The sequence below is a fragment of the Nannospalax galili genome, unplaced genomic scaffold, assembly GCF_000622305.1.
Source record: "Nannospalax galili isolate Female #2095 unplaced genomic scaffold, S.galili_v1.0 scaffold768, whole genome shotgun sequence".
NCBI classification, from domain to species: domain Eukaryota; kingdom Metazoa; phylum Chordata; class Mammalia; order Rodentia; family Spalacidae; genus Nannospalax; species Nannospalax galili.
In genome coordinates, this window is record NW_008360317.1 from 8525177 (window position 1) to 8552332 (window position 27156).

At 43.6% G+C, this 27156-nt stretch overlaps 2 protein-coding genes, 2 non-coding genes and 1 pseudogene across 5 annotated transcripts; all 5 read right to left on the reverse strand.

Moving 5' to 3' along the window:
* Positions 1-513: 513 nt before the first annotated feature.
* Positions 514-3545, reverse strand: Rasl11a (RAS like family 11 member A). The gene is made up of 4 exons (XM_008825072.3): positions 3239-3545; positions 2864-2920; positions 2677-2756; positions 514-1182 (listed from the first exon to the last, which is right to left on the reverse strand). The coding sequence occupies exons 1-4, from the start codon at positions 3360-3362 to the stop codon at positions 715-717; spliced, it is 729 nt and encodes a 242-aa protein (XP_008823294.1). The 5' UTR covers positions 3363-3545; the 3' UTR covers positions 514-714.
* Positions 3546-18857: 15312 nt separating this feature from the next.
* On the reverse strand, positions 18858-21969 carry Rpl21 (ribosomal protein L21). 2 transcript variants are annotated; one of them, XM_008825073.3, is made up of 6 exons: positions 21858-21969; positions 20600-20678; positions 20265-20326; positions 19746-19858; positions 19167-19317; positions 18858-19000 (listed from the first exon to the last, which is right to left on the reverse strand). In XM_008825073.3, the coding sequence occupies exons 2-6, from the start codon at positions 20664-20666 to the stop codon at positions 18911-18913; spliced, it is 483 nt and encodes a 160-aa protein (XP_008823295.1). In that variant the 5' UTR covers positions 20667-20678; positions 21858-21969; the 3' UTR covers positions 18858-18910. The 2 variants fall into 2 exon arrangements, with proteins under 2 accessions (XP_008823295.1, XP_029415503.1); XM_029559643.1 differs by lacking the exon at positions 21858-21969 and adding an exon at positions 21563-21582.
* Positions 19575-19701, reverse strand: LOC115068754. The gene has a single exon (XR_003848098.1). It is a non-coding gene; the product is annotated as a small nucleolar RNA SNORA27 (small nucleolar RNA).
* LOC115068751 lies at positions 20031-20101 on the reverse strand. Its single transcript, XR_003848095.1, has one exon. It is a non-coding gene; the product is annotated as a small nucleolar RNA SNORD102 (small nucleolar RNA).
* A 4413-nt stretch (positions 21970-26382) lies between the features above and the next one.
* LOC103727245 lies at positions 26383-26920 on the reverse strand (annotated as a pseudogene).
* Positions 26921-27156: the final 236 nt, after the last annotated feature.

The following is a 27156-nucleotide window of genomic DNA, read 5'->3' on the forward strand; positions in this document are numbered from 1 at the left end:
TTGTTTTTGTTTTTTGGCCAGGGTCTCATCATATAGCCTACGATGGTCTAGAACTTGTGCTCCTTCTGTCTCAGCCCCCTGAATGCTAGAACTACAGGCATGTACCACTAAGTCTAGATGGGCTTTTCTTTTTTAAAAATATAAGTAAAGAGGCTGTACTTACATTTGTACAAATAGTAAATAATACTGATAATTTATAATGTCTTGAAGTTAGTTCCCAATGTACTGTTTTGCTGGAAAACCAGTGTCAAGCTTCATGATGATGGAGAATGCCCTAATTAAAGATATCCTGCAGTTATTCAAATCCCTTTCCTCCTCTGCATGCTTCCCTTTCTCCCACAGCAGACTCCCTCTGTATGACCCCCTCCCACTGCAAGACACCCATCAGAGTTCAGACTGAAGGCAAGCACTGAGCAGTTCTAGGCTCTGGTGCAAGTATGATTTCTATAAAAAGACATTTAGGAAACAAGAAGCAATGTTGCCATTTTGCCTTTAATGGAAAAGTGGCTAACAGTTACAGTAAAAAAAAAAAAAAACTTATTTAAAAAAACTTCTAGTTAATGACTGTTTGAATTTTCAGAAATACACATACACTTGAAAGCCAATAAAGTCATTATAAAAATAAACTCTGAATGTGTTTTAAAAGGGAAAGGCCCAGTCTTTGTAGCTGCACAAATGCAATAATAAAAAAGACATTGGTCTGTTTGAGATGGGTCACCCTAGGGTGGAGGGGGCTTTTACTTTAGAAGACAGAGCCTGCTTGAAGCGCCTCTTCAGGTCCTGCATGTTGGGGGAACGAGGCCTCGGGATGATAGATGCCCTTCTCCGCTCCCCGCTGAGGCTGTGGAGTTTGCTCACTTCCTTGCAGAGATGCTGAAACACATCACAGACGTCTTCATAGTTTTCACTAGTAGAAACTTCAAGAAACAGGCTACCCAGCTCATTGGCTAGCTGAAGACCATCATGTGTTTGCACCTGCCGGGCATGCAGAAGGTCTCCTTTGTTCCCCACGATGATGACAGGGGCTTTGCTGTCAGGATGGACCTTCCGGATGTGCTGGTAAAGGGGCCGGATAGACTGGTAACTGTCATAGTCTGTGATGGAGTAGACCAGCAGAAAGCCCTCAGCCCACTGCATGCACTTGGACAGAGAATCAACTGTGTTGCTGAGGTTGTCTTGGGTCTGAGAAAGATCAAAATGGGACCTGGTCAAGGAAGCTCTCAGTAAGCAAGAAGCTCAAATATGACATCAAAGTACCCCTTGAAGAAACACCCAACAGAGAAATAGCTAAATTTAGTTTTCAGGTTCTACCCAGTTTCTGCAAGAGGCTTTTGATAGGGAAGGTGCAAAGTCTCAGACAAATGCCCAGCCTGGATTACTTTATGGGCAGTTATGAATACATATTTTTAACCCCCCTGCTTAACAGGAGGTCTTTAGTGAACTTGGCTGACTGGAATAACTGCAAAGCAGAATGGCTCAGTTTTTAGGGAGCTAATTCATAACAAACAAAACTTTGAAAACAAGCCAAGATAAATATCTATTCCCAAACCCATAAAAATATTTTTAACAGTCAACTTCTTGAGAATGTTACAGAAACAAATTCCTTTCTTTGGGTTCTTCCATATGACCTTTCCTCCCTAGAAGGATGTAGCAATTAGTTAAGTTACATTCCAGACTGCTAGCCAAGGGGCTATCTGATTGCAGTTACTGACTTGGAAACACTTTGGTAGTCCTGCCCAGGAAGCAAACCCTCTCCCACAAGCATTCACCTATTTGTTTGGTTTTTGTTCTGTTCTGTTTTTGTTTCAGGGTCTCCCTGAAGTTCCAGCTGATCTGGAACTCACTATGTGGTCCAGGCCAACCTCAATCTCTGGTGGCCTTGGCCTCCCAAGTGCTGGTATTAAAGGCGTGGAATACCATGCCTGGCAGTTTTTTTTGTTGTTGTTTTTGGTTTTTTTGAGACAGGGTCTCCCTGTAGCCCCAGCTGTCCTGGAACTCACTATGTAGACCAGGCTGGCCTTGAACTCACAGAGATCTGACTGTCTCTGCCTCCCAAGTGCTGGGACTAAAGGTGTGCACCACCACGCCCCAGCTTGTTTTATTTTGTTTTTAAATGTGGTACTGAGAATTGAATTCAGGGCCTGTGCATGATCTTTAACAATGAGCTACACCCCCAGCCCCAGGGCTGTTGGTTTTAAACTGTTCCTGGGTGAACTCTGAAAGTGCTGTTTCCTGTCTAAGCTGGCTGAGGAGGCATGGTCAGTCAAAAGCTGCAAGAGAAGCTCGAGTGAATCGCCAGTCTGGGGGGTGGAGTCGGGGTAGGTTATCCTGTAATCCCAGAATTTAGGGGGTTGAGGTAGTAAAGATTTCAGGCAAATTTAGAACAGCAGGGACTACATAACAAGACCCTATCTTTAATACTTTAATACACACACACACACACACACACACACACACACACACACGGGGGCGCGCGCGCGCGCCTAAGCGTTCCCTCCTTGGAGAGCTTCCAAGTCTCAGCTCCACCTGTGGACAGCCAACTCTTACATTTAAATACACTGGATGAAACATGTTACTCAGGACCGGGAACCAATCGCTTCCAAGTTACATGATGCTCCCGCCCCCAAACAGACACCCTCTGGCAGGGGTCAGTCGTTGCTCCAGGGCAGTCCTTACCTGGATGCCTCCTGGGGTGTCTTGAATCTGTAGGGATAGCTGGTCCCCCTCCACGTAAACGAGTCTGGAATACAGTTTGCCTAGAGAATGAAGGAGAGTTTGTGTTTAAGTTCCCACGCTCGGAGCAGGAAAGGGGAAAGAAAAAGAAACAAGCGAGTACAAAAGCAGGTATTAAAACCAGGCTAACCTGTGTTCGGTTCATAGTCGCCGATGAATCTCTTGGTCAGGAAGCGCACAATCATTGCTGAAAAAGTAAGAAAATCAACTTAAGAAGTAGGACAAGGAGGTCAAACTCGGTCACCCGTGGGAACAGCGCGCACTCTGACCTAGAGCCCGGGGCGCCGCATAGTGGCCTCCGCAGGGCTGTGATGGAAGTGACTGGAACGACTCTCGCAACCCTGTCCTTCCACCGGCGCCAACTGCGGCCGGGGCCGAGGTCTGGATGCCCGGGGGACCGTAGTGGCCAGCGATTGGAGCCGGGGTGACGGGGTCCTCCCGCGCCGCTGCCCTCCCTCCCGCAGGACCCCGGAATGGGAAAGCGCCGTGGCCGCGCCGCACTCACCGCTCTTTCCCACATGGCCGGCGCCCAGCACCGCCAGCTTGATGTCCTTGGGCAGGAGGTAGTCGGAGGAGGACTCCGGGATGGGCGCGAGCAGAAAGTGCCCGGACATGATGGGCGGCCGCATGGGCGCGTCTGGGATCGCGCTGCTGGCGGAGCGTCCCGGCCTCTTGGCACCGAGAGCTGGCTGCAGGTGGGAGCGCGTGGACACCGGGCGGCGGGATGCACGGCCAGCGGAGTTGTCAAGGCCGTCGGCTTTTAAAGAGCTGGGAGCTCTGGGACGCGCGGGGCCGCCCCCAGCTCCTCCTTTCCCCTCCCCTTCCGCGAGCGCTGCTCAGTGGGGGGAGCACGGCGAGCCCAGGGGGACTGTCATGCGCGAACGTGCTCACCGCCTCGCTGCTTGACGCTCTCGGCAGGCCCAGGGACCCTGCAACCCGCGGCTACCGCCTGTGGAGCGCGTCTGCTCAAATTGTGCCTTGCCAGTCCTGCCTGCATCTCCACTGCAGCAGCCAACCTGGGTCACTAGCCTTGAGGGTGTATCTGAGATTGGAGTAGGAACCGAGAAAGAGGAAAGGTTGGATGTTTTGTAACAATGAGAGGAATAGATTCAAATTTTGTGCTTTTTATTTTCAAAAAGTGCTGATGGGGGCGTTGCTGATGACTTAGCGGTTAAGAGCACTGGCTGCTCTTGCCTAGGACCCAGGTTCGGTTCCCAGCACCCACATGATGGCTAACAACCATCTTTAACTCCAGTTCCAGGAGATCTGGTGCTCTTATCTGACAGTGGGCACTGCACTTATGGGTACACTTACATACATACAGGCAAAACACTCATACACATAAAATAAAAATAAATAGTTTTTAAGTGCTGAAGGGAGTCACTGGGTTTGATCTCAAGCACCACCTAAACTGGGCATGGTAGTGACACATTTCTGTAATCCTAACACTCAGGAAGCAGAGGCAGGAGGATTGTAAATTTAAGGTCATTCTTGACTGCATATCAAGTTTGAGTTCAAGGCCAGCTTGGGCTACATGAGACCCTGTCTCAAACAAAAACAAACAAACCACCCAAAAGGAACTGAGGGGTGACATTACTGTGGAAAGGGAGAGGGCAAGGTAACGACCCTAATTTACAAATTTAGTGTCACTCAAGGTACTTGCAGTCACTTACATGTGAATCCTTTAGGGGGCTGGCTGTCATAGTCTGCAGCTCAGCATCCAAACCCAGCCATTCCCTTTTGTAATTGGTATGGGGTAAACTGACTCATAAAACTCAGAGCATTCCACCTGCAGCTTCACTAATTCCCATCATACACACTGCCCTGTGCACCTGAGGTGAGCATCTACTTCATTATTCATTTACTTTTAGGTGCCTGGTAGAATTTAGGTAGGGATTGGGAGGAAGAGTGGTCAGAAGATAAATATAACCTGGTTCTTGGATCTCACCAAAGCAAGGCCTTGTGAGAAGACCTTCAAGCCTCTGGCCTCCTATGGTCCAGCCTCATCTGTCCAACTGCCTACTAGACAGCCACACCCTCATTCATTCCCTCTATCCCAGTTTATCAGGTAGCTTCCATGGCCCCACGAACCATAGAGAACTTAATGGCTAGGGGTAAAAATCACTCCTGTTTGTGATCTAGGCCAGGCTTTGATGAGCTTGGTTGAGCTCTTTGAGGCAGTAGCAGAGAACCTCCTAGCCCTAGGGAAAGGATAGGCCTGGGTTGTTCCACCACAGACTCAGTCCAGTCTGGCAGCTGATGCTGGTTCACCCAGCAGATGGGCAAGGCTTGTTACTCGTAGATGCTGAGCAGAGTTCCAAGGGAGCGAGTGGAAGTGAGCAAGGCCTCTTGAGACTAGGCTGTCAGGCAGAACCCATCACCTGTGCTGCATTCTGTTGACCAAAGCAAACCATGAGGCCAGCCCAAATTGAAAAGAGAAATACACTCCACTTTTTTTAAGGACAAGACAGGAAAAGGTCTAGGAAACAGAAAGTGGCAGAAAATGGTTTTGCGTTGAACGCACTAATGTACCTCCATCCACCAGGTAGCCCAAGCCAGGTCCTATGAGTCCTCCTTGACCCCAACCACGCCTTCATGTCATTAATTACTAAGTGCCATCATTTCTACTGCCCACATCTCTGGGTGTCCCCTTGCCCTCCCTACTACTCTTCTTCCTAATCTGAAGAATACTGACTATTCCTGCAGTCAACTAGAATAGATGGTGGCTCTGCTTACGTGTTCCTCCCTTGAAGACACTTTGGGATCCTGCCAGCATCCCTACTCCCATCTTACAGTTACTCTCAGGGCAACTTGGCTGCAGCAATCTCAACTGTCATGAATTTCTGGAGGAATATTTGTTTCATCTCTGTACCCACAAGGCAGAAGTCCCAGGGTATATCTTTATTCCCAGCAAGTAGGGGCATCTGGCACTTGCAACCCCCAACCCCAAACAATTAGTTCACTGGATGACCTTCTGAATGATCAAATGGGTGGATGTTGGCTTCGCTACGTGAAATGGAATAGACAAAAAGCTGTTTATGACTGCCATTCCAATGCCATGGTTTTGAGAGCAATGTTTTCTTGGGAGTAAGTGCTCTAAGAAATGTCAGAAATAAACCACTGTATTTAAGTTGTATTGACTTTAATCTTTTCACAAGGCAATTTTCTTCTGTTAACTTTCAATTTAATTAGAAAGCTGTGAAGCAGTGCCTTCCTAACAGGGAAAAAGTTACCATAAATACAAGAGCTGTCTAGGGAGCCACTGAGAAAGTGCTGGGTTCCAGAGCCTGGCGAAAAGCTCTGTGATGGAGGCCTAAGTGTTGTTTCTCAGACTTTCTTGGCCTCTCCATCAAGTCCTCACCCAAACAGAAAGGAAGGAAGGACTATCTTGCTTTGCTTCTTTAACTGTGAAATCAAACAATTCTCAGGCTGGTGATAGCTCAGTGGTAGATAGGTTTCACCCCAGCTCAGCATGGGCATGATGGTAGCACATACCTATAATCCCAGCACTCTGTAAGTAGAGGCAAGAGGATCAAAGTTCAAGATCATCTTTGACTACATAGCAAGTTAAAGGCCTGGTTACATGAGACCCTGCCTTAAATTTTGTGTCATTTTTGTCACAGGAACTTTCCATTACATCTCATTAGCCAGAGCAGAAAGATAATCCAAGAAACTGGCAAAGAAGGCTGGGATGGCCATGATTAGCTTAGATGATCATGATTCCTCTGGGGGTGGGGCTAGACATATTTCTGACTCCAAAAGACAGAGGGCTGTCAAACGGGACCAATGCAATCTGCCACAAACTCCCTTCACTTTCCTAAGACAGAAACACAGGGCTTTCAAGAGGAAAAACTCCCTGCCTTGATTTAATCTTGAGTGTAGCTGTGCTTCACTCCATTTTTACATGCCCTGTACCTTATTTTAAGGTCATGCAGTAAGGAAGAATCCTAACTGTCCTCTGCCCAGTGATAATTATGTTGCATTTTGCATTTACACTGCATCTTGGTTAGAAGAGCTTTAAGTGTTACTACATTTTCCTTGGAAAGGCTCTTTGTATTTACCAATATACAAGATAATCTGACCTTTTCCTGAAGACAATGAGCCACTATAATGAAGAATTATAAATAGCTTTGCCTAAATCGTTGCTGTTTTTGTTCTGTTTCCTTTCATATTTGTATTCAGTCATATAAAATTGTGCAACCAATATAACACAGGCATGCTGAAGTGGTTTTTAAAAGATAATGGAAAGTAATAGAAATGTGTAGGCACAAACACCACACAAATCTGTGGGTGTTCAGATTGAGTATGAATGGCAGAATTTGATATTAGCAAATAACATCAGAACTGGCAAGTTACCAACTTAAAATTTTTTTTTTAATGTGTATGAAGCAGGGCATGGTGGCACATGCCTTTAATCCTAGGACTTGGGAAGCAGAGGCAGGCGGATCTCTGTGAGTTCAACGCCAGCCTGGTCTACGTAGTGAGTTCCAGGACAGCTGGGGCTACAGGGAGACCCTGTCTCAAAAAGACCAAAAAAAAAAAAATGTGTATGAGTGTATTGCCTGCATGTAAGTCCACCCATGTTGTGCAATGCTTGCAGAGGTCAGAGGGCATTAGATCCCCTGGAACTGTAGTTACAGATGGTTGTTAGCCATGTGGGTGCTGGGAATCGAACCCAGGTCCTCTTCAAAAGCAGCCCGTGCTCTGAACCGCTGAGCCATCTGTCCAGTCAAATAAGAGCAAAATTTGCCAAGGGTCCCACTTAGTTCATGAATATCCCCCTCCCCACCATCAGCAGTCCAAAGTCAATGTCCTTACTCTGTATCTTAAGATCTTGTGTACTGACTTCCTGGAGCTTCGGAGGTGCCAACCTTTGAAATATTCTCCCCAGAAGAGCAATCATGCTTCTGCCCCCTACCACCCCCCTCATCATTTTCTAAGAAATGTGAAAAATTAGTCTTTTCTTTCAAACCCTGTAAAACTTGGTTTATGACAAGGAATTCTAATCTTTTAATCACACCACACCCTGTAAGACTTTTGTCTTATCTAATGGCCTGGGACAATGGAGCTCTTCCCCCTTCCTTTGTGCAGATTTTTTTTTCTTTTTATTTATTTTTTATTTTATAAGTATTATGCCTCCATGTGTGTAAGTGCACCTGTGTTGTGCAATGCCCAGGGAGGTCAGAAGAGGGTATCAGATCCCCTGGAACTGGAGTTATAGATGGCTGTAGCTGCCATACAAGTACTGGGATTTGAACCTGGGTCTTCTGCAAAAACAGTCAGTCAGTGAGCCTACCCGCTGAGCCATCTCTCCAGCCCCTTGTACAGATTCTTTTAAACTAGTCAACTGGGAAAGACTGTGAGGTCCAACCCTGTTTCTTGCATTAGGAGTAAAAATGTATCAAGCTTCCGGGTCCTGTGTACTTGCTAGATGTGACTGACCACACAGCACACCCTTTTTGCAAAAGTAAAATCTGCCTTGCGTGTTCTTTGTGCGGTCTTGGTGGCATCCTTGGACTTCAGACTTTATTTCTAACAATTTTAACTCAAGTCAAAATTACTGAAAACCTAGTCTTTGCAAGGCTCTGTGATGAATGCTGGTACAGAACACAAAAAAATAGCTTACTTTGTATTACCAAACATACACTGACTCAGAAGAAAAAAAGGACCAGTCACTGCTGCTTGCCTTCACAGATATCCTATGGCAAAGAATTTTTTTTTGTTTTGTTTTTTTTGAGACAGGGTCTCCCTGTAGCCCCAGCTGTCCTGGAACTCACTATGTAGACCAGGCTGGCCTTGACCTCACAGGGATCTGCCTGCCTCTGCCTCCAGAGTGCTGGGATTAAAGGCGTGTGCCACCACGCCTAGCAAATTAACTTTTTAAATTATAAATCACTTGAATTTACAAAAACATTTCAAATATGATCTTATTTCTTTTGGTTGTGTTGTGTATGTGTGTATGTGTGTGTGTGTGTGTGTGTGTGTGTGTAGGCCAGAGGTCAACCTCAAATGTTGTTCCTAAGGAGTCATCCGCTGTGTTATTTGTTCATCTTTTTTATTTATTTTTTATTTCATGTATATGAGTCTTTTGCCTTTGTGTATATAAATGTACCCATTGCTCCATCATGCAATGTCCACAGAGGCCAGAAGAGAGCATCTGATGCCCTGGAGCTGAAGTTAAGGACAGGTGTCAGCTGCTATGAGTGAGGGGAACCATATCCTAGTCCTCTGCATAAGCAGCCAGTGCTCTTAACTGCTGAACTGTCTCTCCAACCCCATCCACTGTGTTTTTTGAGACAAGCCTATCACTGGGACTTGGTGTTCACCCTTTAGGCTAGGCTGGCTAGCCAGCAAGCCCCAGGGATCTGCCTGTCTATGCCTCCCAGCACTGGGATTCCAGGTATTCACCATCAAGCCCAGCTGGGATTGAATTTAGGTCCTCATGCTTTCATGGCAAACACTTTATTGACTGAGCCATCTCGCAGGCCTTTAATTCTTTCCTTCTTTTTAAAACTTTGTTTCAACATAGTTATGCAAAAGAAATATACTCATATTGGTTAATAGAATACAATTAAGTTTCATTTATCCTACACAGTCTTGACTAGAAACTTGGTTCATGGTTTATGACCCTGCAATCTGGTTTATTTTTATCTATTACAAATGCAGAAGAGATTCTCCATTAAATTGCTGCTGAAGGCAGCAAGAACCTTGAGAAACACACCTTTGGTCTGCCTCAGAGAAATAACACACACTGCACTGCAAACATTCATAAAATTGGCAGAAAGAATTGCTGTGATGTTGCAATGCTACAATACCATTTTGAAAAGTTCAGTAAGAAGGCCAGATGTGCCACTCCTTTAATCCCAGCATTTTGGTGGCAGAGGCAGGTAAATCTCTGTGAGTTCAAGGCTATCCTGGTCTACATAAGGAGTTCCAGGCCACTGGAACTTTAGGCTACAGAGACCTGGTCTCAATAAAATAAAGTTCAGTAGCTAATGGATTGGGGATAGGGGAGTCTATGTGTACATGTGTAGAACTATAAACACTATCTGACTTAGCTGATGTTCCATGTAGACTGCAGGTCTCTACAAACCCAGTTTCAGGTAATCTTAAATCTGCAGTAACACTATCAGCTTTTACATCTCCTGAGGTCAACCAGGAAAGGCTAGATGATATCTTGATTTATGCAAAGAAAATTTTCTTCCTCTGCTTTCAGCCTATAATAATAGTATATTATAGGTAGCGTGTTACAGGTGGTACATTACAGGCGGTGTGTTACAGGCAGTCTACTACAGGCAGTATGTTACAGGCAGTATACTACAGGCAAGGTATTCCTTCCACTGTCAGCATTTCTGGGGTGGATACAATGAGGTTCACTTGGGTTTCAACTGTATCAACACTGACATGCAAAGTAGTCCCTAAATTAATAACCACATGACTTTAGAAGTGAATCTAAAAAAGTAAAATGCCCCTTCTTGGAAGACGAGGGGTAAATATCTAGCCATAGTTGTCCCTAAGAGTCTTATCAAAACAATGGAGCCCTTTATGAATTATGCCCAATTTTTAATTAATTAATTTTAGGGTTTTTTTTTCTTTTTTTCTTTTTTTTTTTTTTGGAGATAGGGTCTCCTTGTAGCCCCAGCTGGCCTGGACTTGTCTATGTAGACCAGGCTGGCCTCCATCTCACAGAGATCCTCCTGCCTCCCAAGTGCTGGGATTAAAGGTGTGTGCTGCTACACCCAGCTTAAACTATACCTAATTCTTAATGTTTAAGTCTTTATTAACCCTATAATGCAGGGGGCACAGCAGTTAGGAGCACGTGCTGTTCTTCCAGAGGACCTGAATGTTCAGTAGGGAGTTCAGCTCCCAGCACCCACATAGCAGCTAAAAACTATCTGGGACTCCAGTTCCAGGGGAACCCTCTCTTCTGGCCTCCACAAAGGACTTATAGAACAAATATAATAAATCCTATAAAGCAAGTGAAAACATTTTCTAAATTGATGTTCAGACAATCCCAGTAATTTATCTGAAGCTATAGAGCCATTTGGTGGCAGAGACACCAAGCCCAGCCTGTTACAAATCTTGGCTCTTTCCCACATTGTGGGGCATAGAATGAACACTCTAGTCAGAGTAACAGAAGGACAAGGCATGTCAGCATGAACTCCAACAAGGAAAATTGCATATTCCTACTGGAACTTCAGGGGTAGGGTTCAGGGAAAGCTACAGGAAGGAATGAGCTCTCCAAGCCTGAGGTAAGGGAGAGGGAGGCCTATGAAGTTAGGGAATAGCATGTGGAGCCACGAAGGTAGAGGGCAGGAAGGCAACTTTGGGGCACTATGAGTAGCTTCACAACAGAGATGGCAATGGGGGGACCAATGGTTAGAGGACCAGCTTGCAGAGAGGAGCTGAACTGTTCTTGAAGAGAGTATTGGTTACTTTTCAGTTGCTGTGATAAAATACCATGACCAAGGCAATTTAGAGAAGGAAGAGTTTGTAAGAGCCCATAATGGCTGGTTGTGGTGGTGCAAGGCTTTAATCCTAGCATTTAGGAAGCAGAAGCAGAAGCAGAGGCAGAGGCAGAGGCAAGCAGATTTCAATGAAATCAAGGGCAGCTTGGTCTACATAGTGAGTTTCAGGCCTGCTGTGGCTACAGGGAGACCCAATCTCAAAAAGATTAAAAAAATAAATTAAGGTTACACTACAACCTTGCTTCACAGATACTTAAGAGTACCCATTGGATTTCCAAGCCAAATAATTGCCATAAACTCCAATACTGCTGGAAAAGGGAGAGCAATTTCTCCGTGCCTCTTCTGTTGGCAGCTTTGTGAAATGGCCTGTCAGGTGCTCCCTCCTCACACTTCACTGTTTGCAAAGAAGCACAGTGCAGAACCCCGGCTACATATTCACTGCCCAGTACCCTTCCCCACTCAGCAGAGCTGCAGATGCTATCTCACCATCATTATTCATAACACACAACCTATCTACAGATTCTGTGAAGAAGGTTCTCTCCTGTAAGTACGGCTATGGTAGAAGAAGTATGGTAAAAACACTCATATTCCAAGTAAATCCAATCCAGTTTCCAATTATTTCTCTTATACTGAGAGAATAACATAAACCTATCCTGTTTATATTTTAGTAATTGTTTATATTTGTATAAAGAAAATGATAATGCTATAAATGTGAATAGTACTATACAGTAGGAATAGAAGACAGAGATGAAGCTGTGTGTTCTGTGAAAACTTTAAAGGGTAGGGTGTAATTTTAAAATTGCATTCAGCCAAAAAAAAAAAAAAACTTTATCGATCAACGAACGATGCAATGTTATCACTCTTACTGAAAAAAACAGGGTAAAAAGCTTTATAGTTAGGATATTTTTCTTCATTTTCATTGACAAATTTAGAAAAGGGATTTCATGATGGGGTGAATGTAGGTATTTACAATTTGTGGTTGCTTTATTACAAAGGACTTGCATTTCAAGGCAACACATAATTTTACCAGCATATACACAAACATTGCTCAAGACTCAAAGATTTCCATTTAATTCATTTCTCCACCTACAAAATTTTTTACATACCAAGCATGATGGTGCATACATTTAGTCCCAACAAATGGCAGGAAGAGGCAGGTAATTCTGAGTTGGAGGCCAGCCTGGCCTACATAGTGAGTTCCAGGACAGTCAGGCCTACATAGTGAGACCCTATTTCAAACGAACAAGCCCTTTTACATTTATCTGTTTACTTGCAAGACATTCACATGGAACAGCCCAAGAAGGAACTAGAAATGTGTGTTTGGAAGTTCAGAGAATTTCTCGTGAACTTGCAAGGCAAGTCTCAAGAGTTCTAAAGAAGGCTAAAGATAGATCAGTGCTCAGTATGGGGCATGAATCCTAATTTTCCAGAGAGCTTATTATTAAACACAGGATACTGGGACCCACCCAAAAAATTTCAGATCAGTAGATCTGGAGTGGGCCTGCATTTTCAGCAGGCTCACAGATGACCCTGGTGCTGCTAACTTGGAGAATCACAGAAAGCAACAAATGGCAGGGCATCCAGAAGCAGCTAGACCACACCTCAGTAAAGGTGCAGAAGTGTCTGGAAAGAAAACTGGTTGGCTCTGCCAAATATTAAGGAGATAAATTTATAGAAAGAGGCTTCTAAATTTGTTAACTAGCATGATTTGGGCAACTTTTGAGAATAGCTACATCAGAGTGGAGGTAGAAACCAGATTTGCAGTGGGCAACCAGGAAACTTAGCTACAAAAAGGACCAGGAAGACAAAGGAAAGACCATTTGTTGGCTAGTTTTCCAGGTCTATAAACTGAAGCCAAGTAAGTAGTAAGTGGAAAGGGGCCAAGATAGGTGAGACTAGGAACAGTCAGTGCATCAGTATGAGGGCAGGAGGTTAAGGCAGTACTTAGTGACTGCCCAACCCTGTGCCCTTTTGAATTGACCTTCCAGAGTACTCAAACTATTTGGGGGGGGGGGGCTAAAAACAAAAGCTGGGCCGCTGTCCTTTCTGCTCTCCTTTGCCTTGTTTCAAGTAATTGTCTTTCTGCATCTTCCAGGTTGTCACCTCCTTCAGGAGTAGGGATTTACAGCATTGCCTCCCTTTGCCCTCTTCCCCTGGAGAGTAGGTACCTGTAAGTATTCCCTACCTTAATAAAAAGTTAGAGATAACAAATTGATTAAATACTCAGACTTGCCAACAAAATGATACACTGGGGTCATAAGTACTATAACGGACAACAAAGGAACAGAAACTGATAAAGGAGTTTACTATTTTTATAGGCAAGTAAGAGACAGTCTTGACAAAGTTTAAGCAGAGGGTGAATGTAGAAGGAGGACAAACCACAGGCATCGATGCAGGAAAAGCATCCCCCCAAAGGAAACATCAAGCACAAAAGCATGGGAGCAGGTATGCGCTTGGCATATCAATATCAAAGCACAGCAAGGAGGGGAAGTACAATCAAATCCAATGCAGACTCTCAGTGGTACAAGGGAAGTCAGAGAGCCACCACTCAAATGATGAAGGGTTTTGTAGGCCAGGGTCACTGTCAGGGTATAAATGATATTCAAAGCCATAAAACCAAGTCTCTACCATCTGGAGAATAAAGGTACTTCAATACTGGGGAGTCAGAAAGATCCTACAAAGCCTGCAAAAGAGATGAAAGGAAACTTGACTCCAAATAAAGTAGCAAAGAAATGTGACACTTCTACCAAATTTGCAAAGCCTTAATAATGGGTGTTGATGAGTGTGCTTAAACATTTACATACATTATAGGGAGGAATACAACTGGTACAGCCCTTTAGAAAATCTACTTATCAAAGTGAATTAACAATCTGTAACAGCCGGTTGTGGTGGAGCACACCTTTAATCCCAGCACTGGGGAGGCAGAGGCAGGTGGCTCTCTGCAACCTATTTTTTTAACTTTAAATTTTTTTTTTATTTTTATGTGTATCCATGTATCGCTTGCATGTAGGTAAGTGCACCCGTCATGCAATGCCCGCGGAGGTCAGTAGAGGCTGTCAGATCCCCTGGGACTGGAGTTACTGACAGCTGCCATGTGAGTGCTGGGATTCGAACCAAGGTCTTCTGCAAGAACAGCCAGTGTTCTTAACTGCTGAGCCATCTCTTCAGCCCCTCTGCAACCTATTTTTAAAGATTCTGCATCTATAGTTTTTTTGTTTGAGAAAATTGCTGTACTTTTCTTTTTGGTTTTTGGAATGGGCTCTCCCAGTAGCCCTAACTGAATGAACTCAAAGAGATCAGCCTGCCTCTGCCTCCCCAGTGCTGGGATGAGAGGTTATGTGCCACCACACTGGGCTGAACTCTCATTTTCTTAAGTGGTGCCCTAAAAATAAGTCCCCCCCTTATCACTTGTACTGGTCTCTCCTTTTCTCGTTGCCCAGCTTCACCAGCCTTCCTGAGTTGAGGTTCTCCTCAGGTCATGGTAAAATAGAAGTTGGTAGACCTAAAGTGCACAAGGACGCTAGGAATCTCTCATTCCAGTCCCCTTTTCTGCTCATCAGCTAACAAGGTGAAGGGCAGCACCTTGCTGGGGAAAGAACAAGGCAATTTCTGAAGTTTCTGAATCTTTATACATCACAGGGTGGATTTAACAATCTTAATTATTCATGAGCAGAATGGCAACACTAGTTTTATAAAGCCTATCAGAAAATAAGATTGAACATGTAGAGATTAGTTTGATGTCCTGAGCCCCAGTTATTTTAAAAAGACTGCCTACTCATGCATTCTGTTGGGAGTCTAGTCTTCACAGTCAAGGTATGGTGAAGGAAACTCTGGCACGTGGATCATGAATTCAAGTCCCAGCTCTGCCAGTGATTCTGGCAGTTTTCCAGTCGGGCAATTTTCCTTACACAAAACATGGTAGTCCTCACATCTCAAAGCTGTCATGAGGGTGAGTAGCAACAAAGCTGTGAACAGTTAGTGCTACAATTCCCAATAAATGAAGAGATGAGCTGCAAGTTGTTCAAAGGAGCCGTGGCCTCTAACAGGAAGTGCTAGGACAGGGGGCATCATGATCCTGCCTTGCCTAGAGCTGCCAGCCTATGTGGGGCTTTCGTGCAGGTGGAGAGACAACACCCAAGGCACACTGCACTCTCAGCCTACCAACACCCAAAACAAGTCTATACGGAGCTCCTGCACAGTTCCAAGAGTCTAGGGTGTTTCCATTGTACAGACCTTAAAGCTGTGGGTGAAGAGGGAAATCATCCCTAAGTCTGAAGAGATGTCAGCTGAGAACTAGAATTTGGTCTTTGTTGTTCTATTTTGAGACTGGAGCTATGTAGCTCTGGCTGAGCTCAGTGATCTACCAGCCTATGTGCATACCACCACCCAGCTAAGAAAGTAGTTTGCACTTACAGAAAACAAAGTCACTAGTTTATAATCCAAGGGCTTTGAAGTTTGCAAAGGTAACTGAAACTAACACTGAAAGGCTGTAGAAAATCTCCGAAGAACATGCCCTGGAGATGTGCAACAAGGACAGTGTGGATGCAGTACCAGATTTTGCAGATGGCACCATCCAAGGAAGACACACCTGCAGATCACTAGTTGTGAGTGGCTCTGAATCACCCATGCCAGTACTTTACAAAACAATGTTTGTTGCTGAAATTTACAACTTGACAATTTGGGGAATACCAGTATTACTTAAGTGCCATTTTATTGTACATGGCACAAGAGCATTTCAAGAGAATATACAAAAGGCAGGGCTAAACTCCTAAAAACTAGAAGTTCTAGACTAATGATTATTGACTTTCAAATTATAGCTTTAAGCACTCGTGAAGAAAAAGTACTAAGGTTTTCAATTAGAATTATAAAATCTAGCATTACTGAATGTGATACCACGTCAAAGGCTTTATAACAACTCTCATCTAATCCTCACTTTTATTGACTCCTTTTTCCAATAAGGAAATTCGCACTAAGCTACAGAACTTGCAATATACTAATAGCCGTAGAGACTGGAAGCTGTTACAAGGAAAGTAAAACGATTAAGAATACAAAGACCAGGGACTGGAGAGATGGCTCAGTGGTTAAGAACACTAGCTGTTCTTACAGAAGACCTGGGTTCGAATCCCAACATCCACATGGCAGCTAACAACTGTCTGTAACTCCAGTCCCAGGGCATTGCATGACACAGGTGCACTTACCTACATGCAGGCAATACATGCATACACAAAAAATAAAAAAAATTTTAAAAATCTTATTTATTACACTGTGTACATGCATAAAGCAGGACCTCTTTACCCACTGAACAAAATGTCTTAGCTGCAGTGATAGAAAATTACTTGTTTAGATGAGCATGTTTTCTACCTTGTTCCTTAAATGTTTGAAAACTTGTGGTGGTTTAACTTTCCTAAACTGGGCATAGTGGTCTATGTCTGTAATCCCAGCATTTGGGAAGTCAAGTCAGAAAGACAAAGTTTGAAGGCAATTTGGGCTACATGAGAACCTATCTTTAAAAAAAGAATATAAAGACCACTAACTGTTCCTGCAGAGGATCCCCATGTCAGACAGCTCAAAACTGCCTGTAAACCCAGCTCCAGGGAACCTGACACCCTAGGGTGCTGGGGAAGAAAGGCCAGTTACTAAAAACCCTTGCAGTACAGATTGAGTTTAGATCCCCTAAACTTATAAAAAACCAGAACACAGCATATAGGCTCCCAGCATTCCTACAGGGAGATGGTAGGCAGCAGAAACTTCCCTGCCTCAAACAAGGTAGGAAGGTGACATAGTGCTTGGCTTCCAAACTGAACTCTAAAAAATGCCCCAGCCATTAAATCCCCTTCACAAAGATGTACACACACATACACACACAATTATAAAATGCCCAAAGAGCTAGGTCCTGAGCTGGGCATGGTACTACACACCTTTAGTCCCAGCACTCTGGTAAGCAGAGGCAGGCTATGAGTTCAAGGTCAGCTGGGACTACAGGGAAACCCTGTCTCAAAAAAAAGCTAGGTCATTTAAACTAGGTAAAAATGCAATGAATTGTGACCAGAAAATAACAGGAATGACAGTTGCATTTGGAGGTGGCAAGAAATGAAGGTTTCAATATAATCACTTGTTTAAATATAACCTCACTAAAATAGAAACTGTTTTGCATTTATTAGAGAAAGCTTAATGCCAATTGAGTTTTTGCTCTATCCACACCCTTCTGTTGGAAGAACATTAAATGCAATTACACACAAAAAAATTAGGACAAAGGTAGGGGGCATGGTGGTGCACACCGATAGTCCCAACACTCCCCAGGCAGAGACAGTATCTCTGGGTGTTTGAGGTCAGCTGGGTTTGTCTCACAAAATACTAGCAAATATAGCCAGAGTATGACCAAAAGTGAACCTGGGTAGACTGACGATCCAAGACTGGCCCATGAAACGGACCAGGTATGTGAAGTGAGAATTTTGTTCCGTGGATGGAAGCTGAACTGCTTAGAATTTAAAATCGAGTCAAAGGTATACAGCTCAGTTACATAAGTCAGTTTCTATTCAGGTAAACTGAATGGTATGGCATTAGTATGTTCCTTCAAAAACTCATGTTTAAACTCAATCCCAAATGTGGCAGGACATAGGGATTTGGAGAAACTGATTTAGAGGACCAAAGCTTTGTCTTCAGCTATTGGTACTCCCACGAAAGGGCTGACAGCCTAGGATTCAACTCCCACCCTTGTCTGCCTTCAGGACAGCTTTGTTTTCCCCATTTGGAGGACACAGCGATCAGGTACCATGTTCAAAGTGTGAACCAGCATTTCATGGGACACCAAACCTGTTATTACTTCATCTAGTCTCCAGAACTATAAAAAATAAATGTTTGCTATATACAGTATTTAGTAGGCCAAAGATAAACTCACACTAGTGTTGGGTTCTTGGTCAAAGCAATTCACAATCAGTACCTAACACAACAGGATAGCATCATCTATTTTTATACAGTAGGCTTCAAGGCAAATTCTTGGATCCTTAAAATCTAGCTACATATTAACATAATTATCACTGTTCAGAGAGGAGTCTTATATTTACCTCACTGACCTTGGCATTCACCTCCCTGCCCTAAGTCTCCTGAGTAGGGATTAGAGGTGTACCTCTATGCCAATCTTTTCTTTTAAGGTGCCAGATTCCCCTCGAATTGAAGTTACAGTTGTAGATGCTGGAAATTGAACCTGGGTCCTTTGCAAGAGCAGCCACTGCTCTAATCCAGTCAACTCTCCAGCCCCTCCATGCCAACCTTCTGTATCTTGTCCCCATGCTGATTTAAAGCAGCCGGCTTGAAACTAAAAATAAGTATGTTGTCTAGTCAAATAGTGCATTTGCTGCACACTAAACCACATCACTTAGCAAGAAAAATGTCGAATGGGAAATACAAAACAAACTAGAACAATGCACTTGCCATTCTTCCAGAGGACCTGGGTTTCATTCCCAGGACCCACAGTGGCCAGCAACCTTTTTTAACTCTAAACTGTTGGAATTGTACCAGGGTCCATGTATGCAACACACTCATACACATAAAATCAAAATAAGTCTCCATAGTGAGTTTCAGGCCAGCTGTGGCTAGAGGGAGACTTAAATAATCTGTCTCAAAAAGACCAAAAACACCAAGGGAGAAGACACCCCATTTCAATTTAAGAAAACGCTATTACATCTAGGGCTTTTATTTCTTCTTGTACATTAAGCCATGAATTCATAGGGAATGGGCTCCAGCAGCTCAGGCTCCTTTCCGTTAGTTCTCACAAAGTGTGCTTCTCTGGGTGGGGCGGGCTATCAAAGAAAAAAGGAAATAATTATGGAAAGCACTAAACTCAATTTTAAAGTGTTTTTTGGAACTTATGAAACAATTCTTAAACTTCATATTAAAATCAGCGAGCAAAGCTTTGACTATCCACCCAGATTAATACCAACAAATAATGCCAAATCAGGCTCTCACCTGGCGCTTCAACTGAACCCAGGTTCCTTTCTCTTTAGCTTCTTTTTTTTTCTGGTCATTTTCCTTCACGCGCTTCAGGAAGCTGTCTCGGCTCTTAGAGTGCTTAATATGCTCAATACGCACATTAATTCTCTTGGCAAGAATCTTGCCCCTAGAAAGATCAATAAATTCTAAGTGCCTTATTAAAAAACACAACGGAAACACACAAAACTGTTTGGATAGCTCTATTTAATAAATTATTAATAAAGAGGCCTTGAGAGCATCCATACTTTAAAGCCCCACTTCTGAGGACAGCCTCTGAAATAGTAATCTAGTGAATTTAACTAGAACCAGGCTAATAAAACTTAAAACATAATTAACTTTTTATGCTATAAAACCCATAAATATGTAAGACTTTCAAGTAAATGTCAATGTTTCCCCTGACAGGTTACATGACAAACACTAAGTTTGCCTGAGTTTTAAAAGGTTATTTCCTTTGCCCCACTTGAATGGCCAATGAAGACATAAGTCCAATTGGCAAAGTGAAAGGGGGCACGTCATGGAATACTTAAGCCACAAAAAGAACTGAAAGTCACTTACTTAACTTGCTTGTTTACGACAATGCCAACAGCATGCTGAGTGACGTTGTAGACTCTCCCAGTTTTGCCATGGTAGCATTTATGGGGCATTCCTTTTTGAACAGTACCCATTCCCTAGTTAAGAGACAGATGTTATTCCACCAATTTCCTCCTCTTTTCAAACCCTAACTTTCTTATCTGGCCTAAGAGAACCCTCTACCTCTGCCTCCAAGCAACTTTAAAAGTTGCTTGGTTACCTTAAAGGCAACCAAGTTATTCTAAGATTTCCTTTAAATGGCAACTCAAGAACTTTCAGAGCCGGTGAAATGTGTTTTTCACATTGCTTCAAGCAATCAAAAAGACAATCATCATTAAGCTCTGGAGTGCCAGCGTACAGTTAAACATTACTCACAAAGAACACAGCCTTCAATGGGGTTCTCATGACAAACTGATAGTCCCTCTAATTTCTTATAATTAACTCCCAGGAAGTAATTCCAATTTTTCTAACTTCTAGTTTTACCTCCTCCATTTTACAACTTACCTTAATGTCTACAATATCACCCTTCTTGTAGATTCGCATGTATGTGGCCAAAGGAACAACTCCTGCAAAAGAGGGGGAGCATCAATACAAAGCCCAGAATCTTACTAGTTTTCAATACACACATGTGAGTTATATAAATTTTAAAGTCTTACTAATGGACAATTTCATCTAAAACCAGTAAACAAAGTTTAAGCCTGCATTAATACTTATTATGAAACTATGTAAAATCCATGTTTATCACAAAAATCTGATGTATATTGGCTGTATGTTGTTAATGAACATTTTATGAACATATACTAACAAAAATACAATTGTATGGCAGTCAGCCTACTTACCATGTTTTCTAAAAGGCCTAGAGAACATGTAGCGGGTGCCTCTCCTCTTTCCCTTTGTGTTTGTCATTTTGGCGAATCACTGAAACCAGAAATAACAAATGTTGACAACGGTTCCCTTACCCAAAAACGTGGTTTTGTGTTTCTGTTCCTGTTTTAACGATTTAGGGGCAGTACCTTGCTACGCAGTCTGTCCTTCCCTCCCTGCCTAAATCTCCCAAGTCCTGGGATTATAGGCACGTCCACTACTGCTTTTAAAGGTTTAAATATAAAACTGTCATTTTAATAATATAAATATAAAACCATCAAGAGAGCCCAAATTCTGTAACATTAAAACCAGCAGGACTGGATATTAAAACCCAAACCAGTGCTTTCCTACCATACTATATCCACTGAGCAGTCTAGGATGCCAAGGACTTGTAGAATACAACAAAACCCTGCCTGCATTTTGATGCTGCTAATCTCTCTCTTAACACTAACCTAATTTTGACAGTGTATCTACATTTCCTCATTTACTAGGGAATTATGTACAAAGGAAAAAAATCGTTGGTAAATATGACACAGGCCTTGCCACTTTCCTGCTGGGAGACCTACCTTTAAACATCCACTCCCATTTGTAAATGGGATTAACACTTTTAGAACCGAACAAGGTAACTTCTACAAAGCGTGCAATTCTTGGCACTGGTATTCAATTAGCCAATTCATTACCACCTAGGATTTCACCCACAGGTGCTTAGAACCAAGCCGCTTCCTTGTTTTCCAACAATCGTTTGGATTACCCCAGTGATTCAGGGCAGAACTGCTACGTCTGGAAATTACTTCTACAAGGGAAACCCTCATATATGCAGCACTTGGGTTAACTCTCCCTCTTCTAAGTACTGGTGTGGCAATTTGAAGGTTACTTTCCTCCCTTCACTCGTCATCCGGGACGAAGATTTAAAAACCAGGGCCGCTTTTATGCATCACCTAGGCGGGCCCAGCGGGCACCCTTCTCGGCTATACAAGCCAGGCTTTCACACACACCGACGAGGACGGGTTCAGGGCCATAGCCCACGCCGGTGTCCTGGGATAGAGGCTGAACAGGGCCGGGCGCCCCGGATGGCAGCCCTACACCCGTGGCCGGACTCCCGGGACGGCGGCCCCGCACCCCAAAACCCCACAGCCAGCCTCCTCACGCCGCTAACACTCAGCCTCGGCGGCTGCAGGACCCCCGCTTCATTTCTGCAGAGCGCAGATCGCCGGAGCCACGCGCTTATCCTACCTGGAAGATGGCTGCTCTGGCAGAAAGGAAGGGGGCGGGGCCGCGCGCGCTTACAAGGCCCGCGGGCTGCCCGCAGCGCCGCCTGAGGGGGAGCGCCAAGTCCGCGGGGCTCTCGGGACTACGGCACCACCCCTAGGACCCGGAAACCCTGACTCGCTCTCCTCTGCGCAGACAAGCGGCAGCGGGCCAACACTCCTCATACCGGCACCGCCTCAGATAGCCCGGAAAGGGGCCTTCAAGTGCGTCAAGATGGACGCGACGTCCTGGGCGTGATGACGTATGAGCCGGCCGTCATGCTACGTAATACGAGCACCCTTCGGCCTCCGGCGTTGGTCCTCGGCTAGGTCTTGCGCGGTCAGAGCTTCTGAAATGTTCTTAATCAGCGTTGATTTGCCTAGTTTGCATGTTTTTCAAGAGGCTTTTCCCTCGGGTGTGCTCTTGGGTTGTTTTTTGTATTTTGAGACAGGGTCTCCCTCTAGCCCCAATTGGCCTGGTCCTCGCTGTGTGGACCAGGCTGATTCTGATCTCACAAAGATCCTCCTGCCTCTGCCTCCCGAGCGATGAGGTTAAAGGCATAGTCACTGCGCCACCGCTAGATTTGGCAGATCTAGTAAAACTAAAGATTTAAAAGTACTTAACCCCGCGTTCTGCTTCTATGTGCATGTACTACGGAAATCCGTTGTGTGGACAAGGAAGTACAAAACTGCAATGGGCAGAAGCAAAAAGTCAGAACCGCTCATCCATAAGCACACTTCGTAAATTAATGGGATGAAGTGTTATGTGCTCCTAAAACAAGACGGCTTGAGGCCAGAGGGGAAGCTGTGGGGGAAACTACCACAACCCAGGTTGCCTAAAGACATTTTGAACAATGCTGCATTGCTTAGTGTTACATGCGTATGTAATAGAAATAGGGAATGAAAAAAAATCAAATTTAGAAAGTGGTTGCACCGATTGGGAGGGACGGTAAAGGGAAGTTATAACTGCAATGAGTATTATGATCAGTATTGGACGCATGTGTCGCTAATGTTCGACTCATTGCACTTCCCAAAATTAAATTTCTTGAGTCTCTTTTAAAGCTTGTTCTAGATATTTATAACAGCAAATAAAACATACAAAGAACTTTCATGTATCAGACATTTCATTTACATCTCACATTGTTGTAGTGGACTAATACTGCACAATATTGTTACTTATAATCTGTAGCTTATATTTTCTTGTTTGGGTTTTAAGAGAGCGCCTCACCTATGTAGCCCTAGCTGGCCCCAAACTCTATGTAGACCAGGCTAGCAACAAACTCAGCGGTCGGCCTCCCTCTTCCTCTGGAGTGCTGGGATTAAAGGCCTGGTTTTGCAATCTGTGTTTTTTGATCAACACCCTTGATATATCTGTAACTTGTAAATTAAAAAAAAAAAAACTTGCATCAAGATGGGCCATTGGCACATTCCTGTAATCCTAGCACTCCAAATCCTGAGGAAAGAGGACTGACTGTGAGTTTGAGGTGAGTCTGGGTCTCCTGAGGCAAGGCGGAAATTAGAAAACCCAGCAACTCCAGAAGTTTAGATGTGTATGCCCTATGACCATAATTTTCTGGTTTTGGCATACTTGCAAAAGAATGTGAGGAAGGAAGCTGGAAAGACAGCTTACAGATAGGAGCTCGGAATGCTCTTGCAGAGAACCAGGATCAGTTTGCAGCACCTACATGGTGGCTAACAACCACCAAGAATTCCAGGAGATCCAACACCCTTTTCCAAGGGCTTTGCATGCACATATACTTAGATACATGCTGGCAAAATGCTCATACACAATAAGTAAATTTAAAAGAATGTGGGGAAGGTAGAATTGTCTTTATTGATCCCCTCAGTACATTGGCTCTTCCACATGCAGTCCTCTGGCCTCTAGGTCCATTTTTATCTGGCCTAATTTAATGTTCATTACTTCCTTTCAGGTGCCTCCTGTCACTCTTCCTTTCATATCACTTCCTTAGAAAAAAATCCACATCCTTTGATAAATGCAGCCCTCTGTCCTCACCATGACAGTACCACCATAGGCACAGAAAATGTCAGACTATAAATCACTCTCTGGCTGGGAATTTAGCTAGCACCCTCAGAGAACACATGCCTGAGGCTGTGAATTCAGTCCATTTCCCTCCTTTCCTTGAAAATGCTGAATCCTTCTGTTAAATAGTAACATTTTTACATTCACACCCATTTTCTTTAGCCTGTAGAATATTTCTTCAGTTAAAATATATTACATTAGGAAATCAAGATTTCAGTCAGGCATGGTGGCGAACACATAATTTCAACACTTGTAAGACTGTGGCAGGAGGATCATCATATAAGTTTAAGGCAAGCCTAGGCTACAGAGTGGGCTTGTGCTTCAAAAGAAAGAGAGACAGAAGAAAGGGAGCAGTCAAGATTTCTGTCCTTTCAGAAGCCATCAATTCTGGCAGGCTGTCTGCCAGTCTTTGCAGCAGCCGTCCAGTGACTCCCACCTCACCACTCAGCTTGCATCAGCCTTTCACCTGTCTGGCACCTGAAGGCGGTTTGGTTCCAGCTCAGTCATTTTGAAATGGGTACTCGGGTGTTTTACATCTTCAGGTCTGTCCTAGTTTGTTTGCCTATCTATTCTTTGCAAAGAGTATTTCATGTCATTTTTTTTTTTTTGATTAGCAAATCTCCCATCCTGTCTCCTGTCCCCACCTTTTATTCAGCTCATGATTGCCTCATTTTTATCAGTGTGCAAACATGCTCTTGTCTTTCCACATGAGATTTTCCACCTTCTTTCTTGTGGCCTTGATTAACTTCATCCACTTCTAACTACTGCCTCAGATTTTCATTTTTCTTCCACCAAACATTTTAAGATGAATCAGAACATTACTGGTTTTGTACATCAAAAGCTGTCCAGGGCCTGGGAACATAGTGAAGTTATAGAATACTTGCTTAACATGCTGTAAATTCAGCCCCTATTTCCCTTCCCCTTCTTCAAAATGCTGAATCTTTCTGTTAAATAGTGTGAATCCATAACAAGGTTAACAAGAGGCCTGAAAATGATCCATTAATGTTAGCTAACACAAACTGTAGACTTATGCTATGTGCCAGTAAGTAATTTACAAATTTCTAATGTAATCCTAAAGGGCAGTGTTGCAAGGTAACTTCCACTGTCTGTTTGTGTGCTTGGAACAATTTCACAGTGCAAAATGGCTGCTTTTCAGCTCTTTCCATTCCTTCCTCTTTGATGATGTTCTGCTTTCTCAAGTCATTTGGCATTCGTTCTGTTTTTCAGTTTTTAAAATTTTGTGGTTTGTTTTCTCTCATTAGTAGTTTGAGTCTGAACATACTCAGTGCATATCATTTTTAATTGTAAATTGTACAACGTAATAGGGTTTCATTGTGGCATTTTCAGACAGGCATGTGACACACTGATTATTTCCACACCCATTGCCCTCGCTTTTCCTCCCTTTCCTCGGATCCCTTTCTTTCTCCCTAGCAGATCCCCTTCCACTTTCAGAACACTTACTGTTTCTTGTTTTCTAGACTCCACACATGAGAGAAACTATGTGATATTTATCTTTCTGAGTCTGGCTCATTTCATTTAATGATCAGAAATCCACAGGTCTCTTTAAAGGAATTTTAAATTAAACAAAGCTTGTGTGTGTGTGTTGCTGAGGATAAAGCCCAAGGCCACATAGGTAATAGACACCATACTGCCACTGAGCTGTATCCCCAGCTGTAGATGAAATTATGAAATCAATCATTTTAACACAGAAGCCCCTGGGAATGAATTATTTAGAAGCAGGATTCATAATATCAGATTAATTCATTTCTTTTCATAGCTGAATTGGATGTTAGAAGAGTTTCAATACTAGACGAGGAGTTTGAGAAGTATTGTTTGTTATAAAGCTATGATACAGATCCATTCCTCCATGCAGTAGGACCGCCCCCCCCTCCCCATTTACTTCAGGAACATTAGTTCTTGTCCCATGTCTGTATTCTTAGGAAGGTAATCCTCATCTGCATCAAAACCAAAGGGACCAGACTCCCCCTCTCCTTCTCCCTGTGCCTATACAGACACAGGACAGACACTGGCCTGAAGTCATCCTGCTCAATGCATGTGTTGGCTCTTTAAGTTTTGGATTGAGTAACCAACATTGGGACAGAGCTAATGATGAACTTGTGGCACAGTCACATCACACATGGCCCATTACCACAAATCTTATGCAAAGTGCTTCTGCACTTTTCCAAGCCTTGTCCCTAATTATTTATGAACTCTGAAAAGCCACCTTCTAATAAGTCCCAGCAATAAACTCAGTAAAATCCAATAAATGACTTGGGTAAGTGAGCCAGGGTAAGGTTCTATTGTTTAAGATTCTATTAATTCATACTAGAAGATCTTCTAACTGGAAGACTCTATAGTAGCATTGAGGATTTATCCCATGGTACATGAAAAATTTAACTAAAAATAACCAGATTTAATAAGAGGCTTCAATTGTTGAGCAAATCTTAATATCTGTGACCAAACTAATTACTTTTTTTTTTTATGGGGAACAGAGGAAGCTGCCTTTATTGGGGGCTGTGGGCTGGCTGGCTGGCTTCACTCAAAGGCCACACACTTGATCTTGAAGTCACCATCTGCTGCCATGTAGTTAATGGCCTCCATGTTGAGGCGGTTGGGGAACTTGAACTCATGCCCATCTGGCAGCTTGATGGTCAGATCAGCCTGGTCGAAGGAGATGCACACCTCCACGATGCTCCCAGGCTGGAAGGGGAAGGCGGGCTCCCGGTGCTCAGTCCCCCAAGCTCCGCCATCCTTGCTGTTACACACGATGGTGTTGGCGTCCCCGTGGGCATTGAAGCGGGGGTTGAAATGTAGGCACAGGTTGTTGCTGCCTTTCCCCAGGTTCAAGACAAAGCTCTTGGCATCCGGGGACACCTCGCCCCACACTCTGAGGCACTCCCCAGGTTTGAGATTCAGATTGCTGGCGACCAAACCACAAGCCATGACTGAAGCGAAGAGAAGTTTCCTAGGATCTGCAGCGCCAGCTGTTTGAAGACTCCACCGGAGAGATCCAAACTAATTACTTTTAATTAACTTTTAGTCACAGCAAAATTTCAATCCCAAGGCAATTTTTCTTTTTTTTTTTAATTTTAAAAAATTTTATTATTTTTATTCTATGTGTATGAGTGTATTGCCTACATTGTATGTAAGTGCACCCATGTGGTGCAATACCAGAGGAAGCCAGAAGAGGGCATCAGATTCCCCTGAAATTGAAATATCTGACAGTTGTTAGCCACCATGTGGG